This window comes from Peromyscus maniculatus, chromosome 2 (genome assembly GCF_049852395.1).
Source record: "Peromyscus maniculatus bairdii isolate BWxNUB_F1_BW_parent chromosome 2, HU_Pman_BW_mat_3.1, whole genome shotgun sequence".
Lineage (NCBI taxonomy): Eukaryota > Metazoa > Chordata > Mammalia > Rodentia > Cricetidae > Peromyscus > Peromyscus maniculatus.
In genome coordinates this window covers 147214091-147234016 of record NC_134853.1, presented here as the reverse complement: position 1 = coordinate 147234016, position 19926 = coordinate 147214091, and the positions used below count along the sequence as shown (strand labels likewise).

At 53.0% G+C, this 19926-nt stretch overlaps 2 protein-coding genes across 4 annotated transcripts in view; one reads left to right on the top strand and one right to left on the bottom strand.

Moving 5' to 3' along the window:
• Znf362 (zinc finger protein 362) overlaps positions 1–6032 on the top strand; it is a 33051-nt gene extending 27019 nt beyond the window's left edge. For all 3 annotated transcript variants that reach the window (XM_076565116.1, XM_076565117.1, XM_076565115.1), the window contains 3 exons: positions 2047–2125; positions 2248–2406; positions 4478–6032. In XM_076565116.1, coding sequence (XP_076421231.1) covers positions 2047–2125; positions 2248–2406; positions 4478–4594 — 355 coding nt within the window. In that variant the 3' untranslated portion in view covers positions 4595–6032. The remainder of the gene's footprint in view (positions 1–2046; positions 2126–2247; positions 2407–4477) is intronic.
• A 5577-nt stretch (positions 6033–11609) lies between these two features.
• Positions 11610–18902, bottom strand: A3galt2 (alpha 1,3-galactosyltransferase 2). The gene is made up of 5 exons (XM_006995953.3): positions 18661–18902; positions 17244–17327; positions 16998–17087; positions 16577–16714; positions 11610–14300 (listed from the first exon to the last, which is right to left on the bottom strand). The coding sequence occupies exons 1-5, from the start codon at positions 18771–18773 to the stop codon at positions 13613–13615; spliced, it is 1113 nt and encodes a 370-aa protein (XP_006996015.3). The 5' UTR covers positions 18774–18902; the 3' UTR covers positions 11610–13612.
• Positions 18903–19926: the final 1024 nt, after the last annotated feature.

Here is a 19926-nt window from a genome sequence, read left to right as displayed (position 1 = left end):
CCGCTCCGCCAATATTGACTTTCGCTACGTCTACCCTTGTTTTAATTATGAACTACAAAGTGGTTCGAGCCATTCAGTGGAACCTGAGGGTGGAAGCGGACCAGCTGGGTGTTGTGGGGCCTCATGTCTGCCATCCCAGCACATAGAAGGCTGAGGCAGGAGGACTGCCTTGAGTTTCAGACCAGCTTGGGCCAGAGTGAGACCCTCAAAAAATAAAACCAAAAGAAGGCTGGTGAGCTGGCTCGGCTGGTCAGGGTGCTTTCCAGCAAGCTTAATGACCTGGGTTCGATCCCTGCAGCTCACGTGGTAGAGAATCGGTTTTCCTAACACTGTGAAAGTGCTGTGGGAGCAGCCTTAGATGGAGTCTTCCTTCCTCCTCACAGTCTTCATCATTATCTTAGATATCCCTCCCTATTTTAGAGATGAGGAACTTGGGACTCAGGGAGAGGAGAGGTGGGGGTGGATTCAAGCGGGGTACACAAAGGAGCAGCCTGGACTCCAGGTGGAAGGGAGGGGGTGTTCTGGGTCTGGTGTGGAGGGGGCGAGCATTAGGTAAGAGAACAGATCTGGTTTTGAGGTCCCCACACGGGGCTGGGGCAGTGGGGGTGGGGAGCAGGCAGGGCACCAGTTTCCGTCGCCGCCGGCTTTCCTTGAAGAGGCTGAAGAGGGGCTCCCTGGGGTCAGACTGAGCATCCCCTCTCACAGGAGTCAAGGCTGGAAGCTCTGCTAGCGGAAGATGCTAGGGACAGGATCCTGGTGATGGGCGTGGCCTGGAATTCAGGGCTGGAAACTGAGAACTTTGTGCATAGTGGGAGAAGGCAGCCTGGTCCTTTGTCCAGTGGCGAATGGTCTCCTTGAGTCCCTTTCTGAGGAGCCCTGTGCTGGCTGCCTCATAGAGACAAGTTAGTGGTTAGAGGCAGGCCTTGGCCCAGAGGACCCCCGTTTTGACCCCACTGTGACAAAGCCTGTGTGTGTGGACCTGCCCGTGAAAGAGGCATGGAAAGGTGGACCATCTGGGACGAGTATTGAAAGGCCCCACATGCCAGCCAGAGGGCAGAGGCCTTCCTTTCTGGTAGAGGGAACAGAATGGACAAAGGCTCAGAGGCTTGAGGCTGTGTGTGCTGGGGAATACAGGAGGATACAGGGGGGATACAGGAGGCTGGCCGTGAAGGGCCCAGAAAGCTGGGCCAGGGCTGGGCATTTCTGAGCTAGGGTACCACCAGGGCAGGCCCCAGGGGTGATACCACAGCTGAAGTCAGAAGGAGGGTACCGAGGCCGAGAACCCAGGGAGAAAGCTGGATAGTTGGCATAGTTGGGTGGATGGAGGCCAGTGGGGTAGTTTGCTGGTCAAGAGGTTTGGTGTATCTCTACAGAAGAACCTAAGTCCTTAGAGGACCGTCTGTTAGTCAGTCAACAAACACCTGAGAAACACCTGGACAGGAGGCTGATGACAGAATCGTGTTTCTGATGTTAGTGGCTAACTTTTGAGCTGTCAGACTCTTTATTGAGGCCTTCCTGAGCAGAACTTGTGTTAGGCACTGGAGAGGTAGCAGCAGATAAGACCAAGGAGGTCGTGCTTTCATGGAGGGAGCCAAGAAAACAGAGAACTGCCAGGCCACGGTGGCGCACGCCTTTAATCCCAGCACTTGGGAGGCAGAGGCAGGCGGATCTCTGTGAGTTCGAGGCCAGCCTGGTCTACAGAGTGAGATCCAGGACAGGCACCAAAATTACACAGAGAAACCCTGTCTTGAAAAACCAAAAAAAAAAAAAATTTAAAAAAAAAAAAAAGAAAGAAAAGAAAAGAAAAAAGAAACCAGCAAACAGAGTCCCAGCACTGACAAGGAGGTTGCCACAGGGATTTGGGGGAGTGAGAAACTGGCCAGACCAGCAGCAGAGGGCAGAGAACGGTGGCTCTGTAGGACCACTAGAGGACGTGAGTGGAGGGAGGTGGACACAGGTGCCGGGCAGCAGAGGTCTGGCTGCGGCCAGGCACGGGGCTGCCAGGCATGTGTCAGAACCAGTCCCTCACCCGGGCTGCTCTTGCAGAATCCACACAGGCGACAGACCCTACAAGTGCCCACATCCTGGCTGTGAGAAGGCTTTCACTCAGCTCTCCAACCTCCAGGTGAGTGCCTCCTGCCTCCCCCCCCCAGGCGTACAGCTGTGTCCCCACTTCCCCAGGGCCAGGAAGGGGGCGGGGTGGGAGAGAGTGGCCGCCTCACGACCTCCTTGCTATGCTCTTCACAGTCTCACCAACGCCAGCACAACAAGGACAAGCCCTACAAATGTCCCAACTGCTACAGGGCCTACTCAGACTCCGCCTCCCTCCAGATCCACCTCTCCGCCCACGCCATCAAGCACGCTAAAGCCTACTGCTGCAGCATGTGTGGGCGGGCCTACACCTCGGTGAGTCCCGCTGCCTGGCCCCAAGTTCCAGAGCCGCCCGCAAGGCCCGGCTGTGGGCCTAGAGTCTGCTCTTCTGAGCTGGGGAAATCCTGCTTGGGGCAACTGTAATCCCTACCAGAGCCACCAGAGGGCACAGTACCACAGCCAGAGCTACCCATCCTTCAGGGAAAGGTGGCCAGAGATGGGTCCTGGGCAGGGGAAAAAATCTTCCAAAGAAGGGCCTTTGGGTACGCAGGTAACTCAGTTGTGTGCACGTTTCTAGTTCTTTAATTATTCTGGTACCAGGCCCCCATAGCCAAGAGTATTCATGAGTATCAGTCTACTCCTCTATCAAGTGGCCCCTTCCAGGGCAGCTGGCTGACAGGGCTATCAGTTTCTTCATTGTCCACTGGCCACTGAGTCAGGCACTGAGGAAGCAGGAAATACCGGTCAGACATGGAAGTTAGGGACCCCGATGGAGACAGGGAGTCAATACATAATTGCACATACGCGGTGGTTGCTGCTTCCAGGCAGCACGGCTCCGTTCTAGCCCCACACACCCTAGGCAGGATGCCCCTCTGTGGCTGGACACGTCCCTGTGTCTAGTAGGACGTCCATCAACCTCTGCATGCACCCACTGAGTGCCAGCAGCATCCTCTCCTCCCCAGGATGAGATCACCAGAAATGTCTCCAGACACTGTGTATGTCCACTAGGGGGCAGCCCTTCCTTCTGTCACAATAACAAAATACTTACGAGAATTGATTTTAAAAGATGAAAGGTTAGTTTTGGCTCCTGGAGTTGGAGGTTTCGGCCCATGGCCGGGCCCTCACATTTGCTTAGGAGGCTTGTCACTGACAGTACTGTGTCTTCAACTGCTGCTCTCTGAAGCAGAACACAGGCATCCTATTATTTTGGTTATAAAAATCTTCATGTCTCACCAGGCAGTGGTGGCGCACACCTTTAATCCCAGCATTTGGGAGGTAGAGGCAGGCAGATCTCTATGAGTTCGAGGCCAGCCTGGTCTACAGAGCAAGATCCAGGACAGACACCAAAACTACACAGAAAAACCCTGTCTCAAAAAAACCAAAGAGAGAGAGAGAGACAGACAGACAGACAGACAGACAGAGAGACCTATATTGCCCTGGGTCAGTGTCTCTTAAGCCACAGCCCCTCTCCCCGCCCACCCTTCTCTCTGCTGTGTGCTCACTGGAACCATTCCTGGCTTGGCTGTTGCTGACTTCTGGCTTATGTAGCAGCTGACCACGTTCACAGACTCTCTGCCTGACTGCCCGTCTTGAGGTGTGAGGCCTGGAGTGGCAGCCAGGGACAGGGTATGTGTGTTACCTTGCTCCTGGCCGAGGCCAGGGGAGGATGTGGGCATGCAGACAGCCCAGGTCACATCACCCATCTACTCATGGTGCCTCAGGGCAGGCTTAGTAGAGCCAGTGGAGAATGGGGATGACTCCAATGTGGCCTCACCCCCAGAGGATCAACTGGAAGCTTACAGAGGCAAGGATTCCTGCTTCCAACTGGAATAAAATGTTGAGGCTGGGGAAGGAGTGGCCTCCTTGTCCCTCACTGTATGCCAAGGGCTCTAGGTAGTGTCCTTGCTTACAGAGGAGGAAACGGAGTCTTGGGAGCAGGTTGCGGGAGATGACTTGTCCTAATGCTAAAAAAATGGCAGAACTCAACTCCAGCCAAGCCCCTGCCTCACAGGAAACCCGAACAGATACAGACATGGATGTAGGGTGTGATGGCACTCAGGGCTGGGTTCACACTGTATATCTCCCTACAGCCGTTGATGACGAGCTGCCGGCTTGGCACTTGGGAGGTGCAGGGTTTGGGGTGGGAACTGTTGATGTCGACCCTTGTTGCCTGTCAGCCCTGTCCCGCACCTCCAGCCAGCACTGAGTAGGACTGGACTCCAACAAAGAGCAGAATCACCCCCAGCAGCCGCAGCACCCCTAGAACCCATCTCATAGGAACAACCGAACCCCAAGGCTGTGGCTGCAGGCCCAGCTGGGCTGCCCTCCCGTGGCCACTTTGGGAACTGTAGCCTCTGTTGTGATAACGTCTTCCATCTGCCTGCAGGAGACCTACCTGATGAAGCATATGTCCAAACACACAGTGGTGGAGCACCTGGTGAGCCATCACTCACCCCAGAGGACGGAGTCCCCCGGCATCCCGGTGCGAATCTCCCTGATCTGAGCCCACCTGTGGCGCCGCCCCGCCCACTTGGCCGACGCAGACCCAGGCAGCACCCAGCCTGACTCCTGCTGGGCCTCCAGGAACCACCAAGCTCTCTCGTGACGACCTTTCCAACCTGCCAGAAAGCTTGGCCCGCAGAAGCCCTGCCTGGTCCGGCTCCTGGGCAGCCAGGCCAACTGCAAGATTCTGGACTGTTCTGGTGGCATCCAAAGACGATCTCAGAGCACTTTGAACCTGTCTGTTGGGTTTTCTTTTTGTTTCCTCTCCCTCACTTGCTTCACTGTTTTTTTTTTTTTTTAAGTTTGTTTTGGAAATAACAAAAAGGATATTTATTGGCCAGAATGTTGGTGCTGCTAAGAACAAGAAATTAAAAGGACTGGACAGACGGATACAGAGAACCGGAGGGCAGCGTGGGACCTTCTCTGGCCATTGCCTCAGGTCTTGAGGGGAGGCTCAGGCCTGGGGTTCTGAACTTCAAAGGGGACCCTCCCCCAGGTGGGAGGATACAGGAGACAGCTGGAATGAGCCCTTCGGCCCCGTGGCCCAGCTCAGACTGCCTGAGCCTTGTCCTAGCCTTCCCTGGGCGGAGGGCTCGGCAGCTGCCAGGGCTGCCTGGCTTCAGGGCATGGAAACAGGAGGGGTCTGGAGAGCCGCGGGACCAAAGGGTGCAGTGACGGCTGGGTGGCGAGCCCAGGGAAGTGGGTTGGGGAGGTGCCTGGTGAGGCCTGGCTCCTCCCCTGCTGCCCTGAAGACCACCCCAGTCTACCTCGGTGCTGGCCAGGAAACCTATCGGCTACCTCTCCCACCACTGCAGACTGTGGGCAGGGGGATGGGGATGGAGTGGGTCTGGGGCTAAGACTTCCTTCAGAATTCCCTCCAGAAGGGGACAGTGCCCAGGGAGGGGTTGTCTTTCTTGCCACAGAAGAGGACTCCCCAACCCAGACCCCAGGCCCTGCAGCAGGGATAGGATCCTCCAAAGGAGGTCCTAGGAGCAGACCCTGCCCCCAGTCCCCCCAGACATCCCAATCCGAAAGCCATGCGTGTCCATGTATATAGGAACTATGTACAGAGCCCAGAGAAGCCCTTCCACACCCCCCCAGAGAAGAAGAAAACTAGACAAAACTCATCTATATATTCTGTATCTGGAGTCCGTTTGAATATTAACTGTGTTATTTTTATACACTTTTTAAGCCTTAACTCGCCATTGATTTACCAGTTTAACGTTTCCTGGGGTTTCTTTTCCACTGGGGGGTTCTCTGCCCCCCACCCCACCCCTTTGTTTGCGTCGTCGGATACTCAGTATTGTAGCTTTTCGTCCGCATGTTACTACCCTGTAAATACGCTGTTCCGATGCTGTTAACACCCTTGGCTTTTTTTCTATGGGACCTCCAGGCCACCATATTTAGAAATAGTTACCTTATTAAAAAAGAGAAAATGGTCTGTGGCTTCTCAGTCTGCATCTCGGTGGCAGGAAGGCGAGGGCAGGTGGCCCTCGGAGCTTCAGGAGAGAAGCCGAGGTGCTGTTCAAGGAAGGGGGTGGAGCTAGACGAATCGGTTGTGGGGGAGGATCCTTAAAGGGGGCTCTTTGTATCTCTGATGTGAAGAATAAACTGAACCTACACACCCGGGTGGTGGAGGCGTCCGGAGTGCGTGGTGCTGTGTCGGGTGCTGTGTGGGAGAGCGGGCTGGACCACCTCTGCTCTGCACTGCCCCACGGTTGGGAAGGGAGGCCGATCCATGGCCATGTGCTTCGTGCTGGCATGCTACACAATGCCCCGCGGAAGGGGCTGCAACCCAAGAGAAGCATTTTGTGTCCAGTTGAGTGGCAGGGATGTCGTGCGTACCCGGTTTTTCTGGTTTTGAAACTTGTGTTAGGTATACTAGGTTCTGTTCCCCCTCGGCCTTCTGGTCACCCATCACAAGAGCCTGGTCTGTGGAAGCTGTTCTAGTGTTGGGATAGGGATGGGCTCATGGAGATACATTCACATATGTTTTCCTCCATGGTGGAGTCGGTGTGTTGATGTCTCAGAGGGGCAGGAGGGAACTACAAGAGCAAATCCCCCCAAGTTTATCAAGGTTGGCCTTGCAAAGGTGTCCTGGTGGAGACAGGTGACCCACTTCCGGGTCACCAATGGAGCCCCTCTGAAGCACATCTCCCCAGGACAGAAGCAGAATGTATGTCAGACTCTCAGTGCGACAGATACCTGGGAGAGTTCATAGGAGGACTGATTGCTTTCGGCTTACGGTTTTAGTCCACTGGCTCTTGGCCATCAGGTTAGGACTGAGGCTTGAGCCTTGAGGAGAGGGGACTGTATAGAGGACATGCTCACTCTGTGGCAGCCAGGAAGCAGAGACACAGAGGAAGACGTGGGGACAAGACATGTCTTCTATTGTTTCTGGGCCTGTGTGGGGCCAATCAAGCCTCAGTGTTGAAAGGTGTGGACGTGGGGGTTGGAAATGGGCAAATTCCCCGCCTGGCTGTAACACGAGTGGGCTCCAGCACTTTGCAGCAGTGTGCCCATCCCCTCTGAAACCCAGCGCGCACAGGCCTTTGTTTTCACAGTCCTGTCCTCATTCTGGGCTCTGTTGAAACTTCTACTAACTTTTCCAAATTCTTCCCACAAACCCTTTCCGGATAGTCACAGCGATGACCTAGTTCTCTGGCAGAAATTGTTTTGTGTGCAGACTTTTCATCCTGTGACAAATGGCAGATGGTTTACAGGAGGCGAGGTGGGCTTGGGCCGAGGGTTTCTGTCTGCGGCACAGCCCATGGCTGGCTGGTTCCATTGTTTCGGGGTCTGTGGGAGGCAGAGCAGCCCCATGGAAGGGCTGGGAAGAGCACAATTGCTCACCTCAGAGTGAGAGAGACAGAAAGGTGTGAGAGGCACCATGCCCTCCAAAGGCCTCTCGGGGGGCCTGCTCCCTCCAACCAGGCTCCCCCCACATGTCAGCAAATCATGAGTGTGAATGGATTAATCCAATGACTAGGTCAGAGCCTTCAAGCCACAGTTGTGTCTCAGGAGTTGGCTCCACCCTTGAGGATCAAGCCTTTTGGGGGTGCACTTCGTATTGATGTGATATCAATGTTTTACCATTGAACCAAGAATAGATGTGGTCTTGCACAGAACCACCATGGTTTTGGTAAACTTACAGGCCTGGGGTCTTTCTCTAAGGTTGATCTTTGTGTTCTGCTGTAATGGAAAGAGCTGGACTCTGGCAGCCATATCTGTCACGTTACCTCATTACCTATGTTATCCACACTTGATTGGCCAGCGGTGACTCAGTAAGTACACACACACACACACACACACACACACAGCTGGAGAATTCTCTCCGGGTCCCACCAAGCCCCAGCAGTCCGACAGCCCACTTACAAAATAAACACACAGACGCTTATATTATTTACAAACTGTATGGCCGTGGCAGGCTTCTTGCTAACTGTTCTTATATCTTAAATTAACCCATTTCTATAAATCTACACTTTGCCACGTGGCTCGTGGCTTACTGGCATCTTCACATGCTGCTTGTCATGGCAGTGGCTGGCAGTGTCTCCCTGACTCAGCCTTCCACTTCCCAGAATTCTCCTCTCTCCTTATCCCGCCTACACTTCCTGCCTGGCTACTGGTCAATCAGTGTTTTATTTATTAACATATTTTCCATACAGAATGATATCTACAGCACACACAGGCAGCCAGTGGTCCAGCAGCTGCCCTGGCCCATAAGATCAGATGGTACACACCTCCCCAATTACACATTCAGGAGTGTTAGTAGCTTGTCCTCAGCCATGACCTGTCCACGTGTCCACCAGTGTGGAGGCCAAAGGCTAACCCTGAGTGCCAGTCTTCAGGCTCTGTCCACTTCCTTGGTCTCTACTTTTTGGAGCCAGGCTTTCTCGTGTCCCGGAGGCTCACTGACTACCCTGGCTGGCCAGGAGCACAGGAACCTGCCTGTCTTTGCCTCCACAGCCCTGGAGTTACTGCTACTCCCCACACTCAGCTTTTTGATGTGTGTTCTAAGGATCGAACCCAGGTCCTCACACTTGCGCAGGAAGTGCTTGACCAACTGAGCCGTCGCCTGTCTTCCTGAAGAGCCAGTGGCTAAAGTATTTACCAGCTAGTCATTGTACGGCGCTGCCTCTCCAGTCAGCCTCTCCACTCCACGTGTCAGGAAGAAGTTAGGAGACGGTAGACAACTGTACTGGAAGACCCTAGAGACTAGGTGCTGGCGTGGCTGTGTTCAGCCAGACTCAAGCAGAAGAGAAAGGAGGCAGAGAATGTGGCCAGAGGATTGGCCCCAGGAGACTAGAGCAGTGATTGCCTCAGTTCCTGAGACTTTCGGTCTTCAATCTCTTGCCATATTTCATTTCCTGTTTGTTCTGGCTCTCTAGTACCTGGGCCACACCTAGATTTTGCCTGTAGTGCTGATGCTCAAGGAACCAAGATTCTGATTTTCCTCCCCTCCCCTGGGTGTAGCTAGAGTTTTCCTGCCTCGCCCACAGTCAGGACAAATCTTTGTCACCTGCCAGTCCCACAGCCGCTCAGACCCAACCAAGTAAACACAGAGACTTATATTGCATACAAACTGAATGGCCGGTGGCAGCCTTCTTGCTAACTGTTCTTATAGCTTAAATTAATCCATTTCCATAAATCTATGCCTTGCCACAGGGCTCGTGGCTTACCGGCATCTTTACATGCTGCTTGTCCTGGTGGCGGCTGGCGGTGACTCCTTCCGCCTTCCTGTTCTTTCTTTTCTCCACTCTGTTAGTCCTGCCTATATGTCCTGCCTAGCCACTGGCCAATCAGTGTTTTATTTATTGACCAATCAGAGCAATTTGACATACAGACCATCCCCCAGCACCTGGGAATGTGTGGGCAAGTCCTATAGATGCAAGGGCCGTGGTGGCAACCAGAAAAATCTCTGTAGAAGTGAGGTTTTCCTCCTTTCCTGTTCCCGAGAAGGTGCCATCCTGCTCTACCCTGTAGTTTCTTGCATCCTCTCCTTGCTCCTCAGAGGGTCTCCTTCAGCAGCACATGGCTGCCCACGGTACGGGTCTGGGAAGTCCTTGCTCATGCCCCTTATTCCCCTAGAAATATGGGATCCTCTATTCTTAGGAGAATCCCTTACACTCCATGGCAATGGAGACAGGCAGAGTGTGTGTGTGTGGGAGGGCAAGATGTTTACTGAAGCATCATGGCAACCCCCCCCCACCTCGCCGCCGCCGCCACACACACCACACACACACACACACACACACACACACACATGTTTCCTGTGAATAAGCTGATACCCTGCACAGGTAGGAAACTTGCCTACGTCACACAGCGTTCATAGCCTTGGGAAGGCTTACAAGATATTCCTGGCTCATGGTCAGTGCTCCAGCAGGGCGGAGCTTGTTAGAACTGGTGAAGGTGCAGGGCGAGGTGGAGGGTGAGCATTGTCCCACGAGAGAAGGACTGTGCCAGCTCATAGCCAGCACCCACCTGCCTTTAAGCACCCTTGGTCCATTCAGCCCCTCGTTCAGTGTCCAAGGGGCTTTGTTGAATACTCACTATGAGGCTTGGCATTTATTCACCTGGTGAAGACCCCAGGAAGCAGAAAGGATGGATTTCTCAGTCCTGGAATCCATACCAGAACCGGCTCGTAAACAGTATCAGATTGTAAAACATCATCCCGGTGGTTGGACAAATAGCTAGAGTGACTGCCCTACTTGAGAACAGTGGAGGCTGCTAAAATACAAAGTCAGGCAGGATCATCCTGTCTCCACAAGCTTGTGCCAGTGTGCCTGCTAGGGCTCTCGGATCCGAACTCAGGTATTCATGCTTGCTAGCAGACACGTAGTTGAGTCTCCTCAGCACCCTGTGTCTTTTTCACAGAGAATGAGAACAGTAGTGCAGGCATGCATGAGGAAATTCAGCCACCACCTCTTCCTCCTCCTCCCTCTTTCCGACTTTCCCTTTTCTGTTTTTTTTTTTTTTTTTAAATGTTCACTCTATAGTAGAAAATACTATAAGGATCTTTTTTGTTTTTCGAGATAGGGTTTCTCTGTGTAGCTTTGGTTCCTGTCCTGGAACTCACTCTGTAGACCAGGCTGGCCTCGAACTCACAGAGATCCACCTGCCTCTGCCTCCTGAGTGCTGGGATTAAAGGCGTGCGGCACCGCTGCCCAGCTGCTATAAGGACCGTTTTTAAATCGCTAGTTTATTATAGTATTCCTCAAATATGCACACGCTACATGCAGATACCATGGCAGAGCCCCCGACTGGAATGCCTGCTGAACCTTCTCAGTGGCTAGTTCCTGAAGGGAGTTGGGCTGGGCAAGAGGGATTAACCTCACTCTCCTGCTGCTGACATCAAGAACTTGAACAGATCCTGTGTCTGGGCAGTTTGGGTCCCTCTTTGTGCCCAGGTCTCTTAATTACTTCAAAAGATGCACTCAGTGAGGTCAGAGGTGAAAGGGACCGGGGAAGGGGATACATCCCTTCCTGGGCCCTGGGTAGTGTTAAGCAATGTCAAAAATCTCTTAAAATTACTGCCATCGTTAATGGTAAGTTCTTCAAGCCCTTGTTGTAAACACTCCCTCTGATGTTCACTGTCCTGTAAATCAGCAAAGCCGTAGGGGAGGGGCAGCTTGACTCCACCTTACCAGATGTCGGCCTCTCCCTTGCTGCCGAAGCAAAGGATGTCAGCCAAACAGCTGTCCAGACACCCTCATGCCAGCACCAGCCGCCTTGCACAGTCCACGGACACCTTGAGAATGCCACACAACAGCCCCAGCTGGTGACCGGCTCTTTGAAGGCACAGCCTTAACCATGATTATTTGAAACAGGCTTTTGGCTGTCAAAGCCTTTGTGAGTTCTAGAAGACTCCATAACCATTCCCGTACAGAGAGGAGGTCTAGCAGAAGGGACGCCGTGAGTATGGTAGAGACATAAGGCTGGGTTGGTTCAAATATCTCTGTAACACAAATTGCTAAACGTTCTTATTAATAAAAAACCTGGAGCTAAATATTGGGGTAAAAGCTGAAAGATCAGAGGAACAGAACAAACCACAGCCAACCCCATCTTGCCAACTCCTCGGCCAATCCTGTTTCCTCAGACTAAAGAGCCTTTGAGTCCTCACCCAAAATGGTCTTAGCTGAACTGCTGCTAAAAGGCTTCTAGTTCTTGGTCCTCATGCCTGATATACCTTTCTGCTTCCTGCCATCACTTCCTGGGATTAAAGGCATGTGTCCTTCCCAAGCAAAGACATGAGATCTCAAATCCTGGGATTAAAGGTGTGTGCCACCACTGCCTGGCTCTGTTTCCAGTGTGACCTTGAACTCACAGAGATCTAGATCTCTGCCTCCCAAGTGATAGGTGTATGCCACCAATGTCTGGCCTCTATGTCTAATCTAGTGGCTGCCTCTGTCCTCTGATCCCCAAATAAGTTTTATTTGTTAGAATACAAACAAAATATCAACACATTTTCCCTTTTTTGTCTAAAATAAAGAAGTTATAACTAATATAAGAAAAGCTATATGCAATAAGTACAATAAGTATATACAATATATACAGTCAAGAATTATATTAACAATGTCCAGTCCATTAACATTTGACACATTTAGACAAATAATTTCATTATTTATCCTATTTTGGTAAGTCCAATACAAAATTTGTATACAATATACAAAAATCCAATCCAGTGTAAAATATTTAAAACTAGTAGTTGCCTTTTAAAAGTAGGTTCTATAATCTACCTTTTTTTTTTTTTTTTTTTTTTTTTTTTTTTTTGGTTTTTCGAGACAGGGTTTCTCTGTGTAGCTTTGTGCCTTTCCTGGAACTCACTTGGTAACCCAGGCTGGCCTCGAACTCACAGAGATCCGCCTGGCTCTGCCTCCTGAGTGCTGGGATTAAAGGCGTGCGCCACCACCGCCCGGCAATAATCTACCTTTTTTTATCTTATCATATCCATATTCTCTCTTTTTTTCATTTCAGAGTAGATTCAATAAGCAACCTTTTATCTTATCATTTATCTTCCCTTTTTTCTTCTCAGAATAAATTCAACAATCTACCCTTTTATCCTGTTATTTATCCTATATAGAACTAGATGTCCAGCTGCCCTTAGTGAGCAGGTGGGGGCGGAGGTGGGGTGGGGAAGATGCACTCCCACGCTGCTTCCCTCACATTGCACTGTTAGGCCCATAAAGGGCTTCTCTTGAATGGTCTTGCCAATGTTTAAGGGTGAGGGGTGATCTAGTAGCATGAAGGACGAGTTAGCATAGCCACCCGCAGAGCCGTGGAGATGAAAGGGGCGGTTACAGCTAGCCGCAGTCATCAGGCCACGCCACACCAGCGACAAGAGAGCCAGCTGCTTGGGAGCCCAAGGGGAAGTGTTCCCTGGGTCAGCCAGGCAAGCTGCACAAGTGGGAAGCCAGCAGCCCGCTGATGGAGGAGGAAGAGGCAGTTGAACAAGAGGGGCCACAGAGCATGAACAAGACGAACCGCGGAGGCAGAGAGGAGGAGGAGCTGAGGACCAAGGGAAGAGAAACTGAAGGCCCTGGTCACAGGAATGCTTCCAGACAGCTGTCAAGCCTCAGATACTGAAGGCTCAGTGGCTGTAAGCACTGTCAAGGTCTGGGGAACCCTGATACCTAAGATCACGCAGAAGCTGCAACCAAGGACTAAGATAGGCAAAGATTTAACACCAGAAAGCACCCCTTGCGACCCCCACCTGCTTGCTGCTGGCAAGCTGACATGCTTGACCAACACCTGCCAAACTAGAGCTTCCTCTCGCCTTTCCATAATTTGCATCTGGTTAGAGCAAAGGGATTCTCCAGCCAGCTGATTGGTTAATAGAGTCTACAGGTCCCAGGAACAGGAACCTCTTTTGAAGACCTCTGAGCTCCACAGTCCCCCTTCCAGGGGCACTGTAACCGGCCTCCAGCTGGCTCCATGGTTTTGAAACATCATGTGATCCCCACTCCACACCCGCAGTGCCCAAGATGCTCCTGCGGCCGCCCAGCCCGCCCAGGGGAGCCTGCTAGTTTCGCACTAATGCATACTCCTTGGGCTCCCAGAGCAGGCGAGGGCAGTGGATCTCTGGCTTCCAGCCAATTTTCTGGTCCCAGCAGAACTCAGGCGACAGCAGCTTGGTGGGCTTGTACAGCCAGAAGAACTTGTTGAGGTGGCTCTCGTCGTGCCAGAGCGCCTCGATGCCACGCTCACGGTCCCGCTGCTGGCCAAGCGCACAGTGGGCCGTCAGCTTGCGCAGCGCCGCCACACTGCCCCCGAACACGGCCGCGTGGTAGTAGAAGTCGCCCTCTCCGAAGCCCAGCGCGGCCGCCGATCGCTTATCCCGCTCGTAGGGCAGCAGCCACCGCGGCCAGCGGTAGTGCCAGGCGTGCAGCTGCGCCACCAAATCAGACAGCGCCTCGGGCCCGAAGTTACCAGTGAAGTGCTGGTCTACGTCCAGGCAAAACACATAGTCAGCTTCCTGCCCCAGCGGCCCTCCCAGAGCCTCGTGTAGCGTGTGCATGCGCGCCATGGACACGTCCTGCCAGCGGCTCTCTCGCAGCACGGGTTCCACCCGCAGCACGCGACCCTGGCCCAGGGCTATGTAGGGCACGGCTTCCGGGCGATCAGTGAACACGTAGTACACCACGCTCTGACCCACCATGAAGTGCTGCTCGGCAGATTCCAGGAAGTGTTCCAGGTACTTCTCCAGGTACCTGCCAGGCGTCAGGCCAGAGTTAGTCCTGTCATCCTCCACCCCTGCCCACACCGGGCCAAGCAAACCCCGATCTCCAGCCTTGGAATGGTGGATTAAAGGGGACTGGAAGCTGTCTATCACTTCTGGAAGGGAAGAGTTGCCCTGCCCTGTTCCCTTGAATACCGACTTGTTCTGTCTCCTCTGACCCAGGCAGTAACTGAGGATGCTGGACCATCCTTGGAGAGCGGGAAGTGTTGGCAGTACTCTGAGCCTTGTGGAAGGGGGTCCCAGGACCAGAGACTGCTATGATGCAAGGAAGCCTGTGCTGTTTAGGTTTTTTTTTTGTCAACTTGACACAAGTCAGGGTCATCTGGGAAGAGGTAACTTCAATTGAGCAAATGCCTCCATCAGATTGGCCTGTAGGCAATGATGTGGGAGGGCCTAGCCACCTCTAGGTGGGTCCATCGCTGGGCGGGTGGTCCTGGGGTATATAAGACAGCAGGCTGAACAAGTCTGTGGGGACCAAGGCGGTAAGCAGCACTCCTCCATGGTCTCTGCTTCAGTTCCAGCCTCCAGGTTCCTGCCCTGACTTCTTCTCCTGGTCCTTTCGAACTGACTTCTTTCCCTGGTCCTTTCCTCTCAAAGTTGTCTTTAGTCATGATGCTACCACAGCAATAGAAATGTAAATTAATATAAAACCCAAGCCAGCCATGGAGGGAGCTTGTTTGGAGTGAGAGGAATCGGTGGGTTTTTGATTGTTCATCTTTCTGTTGAGACTCACTCCGCTGGTGGTGAGGAGCCCTTCCTGGGAGGTCCTGAATTCCTGACTGTAGCAATTTATTTTAAGCCATAATGTTTGTGGCCATTCTTTACACGGACAAGCAGAGTGCTCAGAATACTGACAGTTTGCATCCCTGGTAACCTGGGTCACCAACCGGAAGTTTGAAGGACTAGTAATCAAGCCTACAGCTTAGAGTTGGGGGGCAGACTCTTGACTTGCCTATGCTCTGCTTCTGGCGGACCTGTGGAGATCTGGACTCACAGGTCAGCATCTCAGAGTGTCGGATTCACACCAGGAAGGGGTCATGAAATCTCTCTCTCTGGAGCCTCTGGCCCCTAGAGTATTCTCTTGTCCCCCTCATGGCTGCAGGCACAGAGGCTGGAGGAGCTGCCACGCCTAAGTGGTCCAGCCCATCTGTCCCCTTCCTCACCCTTGGGCCAGCCCCGTGGATCTTTCAGCCACCTTGGGTTACAATGACCCCAGAGGCTTTCTCTCCCTTATGTGGGGTTTGGGATGCAGTTAGAGAAGAAATCTTGAACAGTTTTCTGGGGCACCCAGTGGCCCAGAATTCTTTGCCCAGGTTTTTGGGTTTCTCTTCCTGGGTGGGCATTCTCAGTTTAGTCCGCAGGAGGCTGGCCCACCTCCCGAGCTATCCTGCACTCCACTGCTCTGTGACTTAGGGCTGTAGGTCCGATTCCACAGGCAGCCAGGAGTCTCCTTCGCACCACTTTGGAAAGCAGCCGCCACCTTGGACCGTCTCTCCCCCCACAGTGGGAGGGCAATGTCCTGTCTTTTGTCCCCCCCCACCTTCCCAGCTCCTCCTACACCCGAGGCCCATCCTTTGCGAGCCTCATCTGCCACCATTTTGTCCTCCTCAGTCACCTGCTTCTGTGGCTGCTCCCTTGACATGGTCACCCGGACTGTGTCCCTGTGTGGGACCCTCATGCATCCAGCTCGCTTACCCCTCTCTTTCACCCACAAACCGTCCCGCCTCACTCAGCTCTGTGATCTGGCAGTTGCCTGTCCTGTCACTCTCCAAGTCCACCTGCGCTCATGTCCTTCTTAACATAGCCTGGGGTCACCCCGTTCCACATTCCCAAGCTCCCAGCCCTTCTCTTCATCAGGGTTCCCTAGCAAAGCCTCACCGCTCCTGTGTCCTCTACCCTGAGCCCCTTCCTTTAGCCAGAGGCTAGCCCCTTTTCTCCTCATTAGCCCGAGACGATCTTTTTTGTCCTCACTACAAACCCGGTGTCTCGGTGTGCGCCAGACCTACCCCAGGCATGTTCCTTTTTAGGAGTAGTTCTGAGCCCTGGCTACTGGGCTGGGGGGCTCTGGCATTGCTGTCCAGGAAGGAGACAGGACTCGTGCGTTCGTGCTCTCCCGAGGGTCTGAAACAATGGGTGTGGCCTGTGGCTGCGCTAGGAGTTCCTATGGTGTGGAACAGGGCTCCGTGAATCCCTGTGCCCACCCTCCTGCTCGCTACCTAGCAGCGCGGTCCCCTCCCTGGGCCTTACCTGCCTACAGCAAAGACCGTCAGTCCAATGGTGAGGTTCTGCCGTCTCGCCTCTTGCTCGGCTTCGTGTGGGTCAAAGATGCCATCCCAAATAATCGGCGCTCTCCAAGAGGTACAGGTCAGGACTTCAGGTCGGGCCCTGGTCATGAGCACGAGGAGCAGGAAAGACAGTTCTGTCCACCCAACTGCTTGGCACCTGCTCATTGCCACGTCCCCATTGCTCGGCGCTAGGGACCCACAGACCTGTCCCTAAGAACCCCTAGCTTAGAGCCAACCAAACACAGACGGGGGGATGTGTGACCTGGTGGAGCTCCTGGCCTCCCAAAGACAGAATGCCTGGGTGTGGGTGGGAGAGGCCAGAGCCCTGGGGCAGACCTGTATAGTCTGTGGACATTCTGAGTGGGAAAGTGGTGGCTGCTTACCAGTGCCGCAGGCCACCCGAGAAGTTGTCCCCCAGCAGTGGCCTTGTGTCTGTGGGGCAGATGCCCATGGGGACTAAGCCTTCTAAGTACCTGTAGGTGCGATAAACAGGAAGGGGCATTTGGCATGTTCCTTCTTTGGTGAGGAGAGTCAATAGAACATTTGCCCAGGCTAAGCCAGCTACCACCCTCCTTCCCTCCTGGGGGCCCCTGGGAAGATGCTCTTTAACCCTGGCCCTGGGGGAGTACCTGACAATATGGAGCCCGTATAGGTACAGGCCTAAGACGCCGAATGCACACAGGAGGAGCTGCCACAGGAGTCTCTTCTTGGCCCTGGGGGGGTGGGAATGGGAGGGCTTCTGTGACGTACTTCACAGGAGAAATCATTGCCTGATTTTCCCGCTTCATTGGCTTTCTGAGTAGGAACCTGTTATTCTAGTCACACAGCACAGACATTCAGAGAGGATTCAAGGGTTTGCCTGGCACAAAGCCTTTGCAGTTCTGCATGGAGGTGGCCAATGGTATCAGTCTCTCAGATGAGGTGGTCTGTGCTGGGAAGGCACATACAGATATCACAGCCCCTTCCTCCTCTGACTCCCCCACAGATGGTGGCACAGTGGACAACCTGTCCTAGGCCTTGCAGGCGTTGCTGACTATTGTATCTTTCTGATAATATATAACACATATTATATCTCGGAGTTTAAAGACAACATGTCTTCACAGTACTAGGGATCAAACCCAGGGCCTCACACATTGGACAGCAAACTATCATTGAGCTGCAGCCCCTCTTAACTCCCCCCCACCCTGCCCCCTTCATCTCAGTACTTAAAGAAGTTCTCATCCTCTTCCCCAGCTGCCCCTCATGCCTTAGGCTGGAGAAGCTCATCTGCCTAGCAGGATCTAAGGAGCACTGAGTCTGGATTTTGGTTTGGACAGCAGTGTGGCAGGGTATGAGTTTAGGTGAGCCTGGAGAATAGTAGCATTCAGGTTTGCTGTGCTTAATGAGTTGGGGTGAGGTTGATCTTGTGGGGTGAAAGTCCAAGAGGAGAAAAGCATTTGTGGTTTGTTGGGGGGGTGGGGGGGGACGGGGAGAAGGGGGACGGGGGGGGGGGGATGTCGGTGGTGGCCTGTTCTCCCTGGGCTGCTATTCCTCCAACCAAGCTCAAAGGTCCTGGCTTGGAGGGAGTGGGCATTGAGATTTGTTCATGGCTAGCTGTCTTCTGTAAGAGCCCCATAGGAAAGAACAGATATGGGGACCGGGTGCCTGTTTGGAACTCTGGTCACTTTTTATTAGCAAGGCTGGCCCTCTGGGCATCAGTCTTGATTTGTGAGATGAAGTAATGAGAATAGCATCCTTGGAGGCTGAACCTGATCTTGGAGTCAATATCAGCTAGATGACCGGAACTCGCTGAACTTCAGCTGCTAAGGGTACACACTGATAAAGCTTCCCACTTACGGTCTCTTCTGATAATCTCTTATCTCTAGTCTCTGCCTGCCCTGTAACTCCCCTGCCAGTTTCTATGGCCTCTTTCAGGAAGGCCACCTCTATCAGATTCCCTTATCACTTGGAATGGCTCCACACCTATGAACCTAGGATTTGCTCAAAGCAGGTGTGGGTACCCTCTTACCTGCATGCAGCACCCCACCCCCGCGCATGCTCACCTACCGTGGTAGTCCCCAGGTTGGCTTCCCTTGGCCTCTTTGTCTCTGTCCTTCCTGTTTTCTGTAGCCTCCATGTGACCCTGGCCAGCTCAATCCCGATTCAACCCCCAGAGCCATCTCCTAAAAGACCAGCCTCGGGTAGCAAGGCTTGTGTCACATCAGCAGCTAAATCCCCAAAGGGGTAAAATGCATTTAGTAGTCAAATACATGGAAAAATGTCCACCCTTACTACTAGGCAAAGACATACAAATTAGAACCCAGTAGCAGGTTTTGTTTATAAAATGATTACAAAAAAAAAAAAAAAGCTATGATAAAAATAGCCAGGTTGCCAGCATACCATGTTAGAAAGGGGGCTCCTGGCTTCCTGGTGGAGTCCTGGGCTTTGGGGGGAGCTACTTAGCTTTCAGTACTGTGGGTTGACAGCCCCAGGTCAAGATGTTGGTCAGTGTCGGCTTGGCTCTGCTCTTGGCATTACATTTTGGTCACAGTGTGGCATCAAGCTTTGTGCTGGGTCCAAGATGTCAGGGTAAGTGAGATGGTCGGAAAAGCCATCTTCAGCATGGGGGGTGAGGATGATGTGGTCACACGGAGGAACGTGGAGTGAGAGCAGACCTCTGCACAGTGAACCCTGGGAAGAGGCTACACACAAGGACTAGTCGGGGTGTGGTACATCAGCCTGGGAGGGGAAGGAGGAAGTCAGGAGGCTTTCCCGGACTTCCTGGAGGACTGGACCTGTCAACCAGCTTCAGAGAACTTTTAGATAGGCATGTTTGGAAAGGCTAGTCTCCAATAAGGAAACACCAGTGCACCCAGGGAACTCCCATTACGGAAAGGTTCTGTGTGAGAAGGTGTTGGCGTAACTCCATTTGAAAAAAAAAAAAAAAAAAAAGTGGAGTTACTCAGATTGAACTTTGGACCTAGACATGGTGGCTGGGTGGGAGGTCATGACTGGAAATCCAGTTAGGGGCCAGGAGTTACTGGGGTGTGAGGCAGAGCGTTGGTGGCTGAGTGGAGAGGAACAAGTAGTGGAGGGCTGAACGATGGGCAGGGTGTGGTCGTTGATGGCAGAGATGTCTGTATTTGTATCTGTCTGGTTGGGGGTAAGGCCTGGAGCTCCCCGGAGAGTTCTGGGGTTCACCAGGAGGCCAGGAGTGTCATGGAGAAGAGCACAGGGGTGGAGGAGGCCAGCCCAGGCATTGAGTGCTGGGTCTGTCTGTGCCAGGTGACAGGGTGGAAGCTGATGTAAGTGGGAGCTTGTAATAAAAAAGGC

Coding starts and splice junctions, on each gene's coding strand:
- A3galt2 (XM_006995953.3), bottom strand. CDS start 18,773: ATGGCTCTGGGGGTTGAATCGGGATTGAGCTGGCCAGGGTCACATGGA. Junction 17,328..18,660: donor CCAACCTGGGGACTACCACG/GTAGGTGAGCAT, acceptor CCACCCCCCCAG/GGCCAAGAAGAGACTCCTGT. Junction 17,088..17,243: donor TACGGGCTCCATATTGTCAG/GTACTCCCCCAG, acceptor TCGCACCTACAG/GTACTTAGAAGGCTTAGTCC.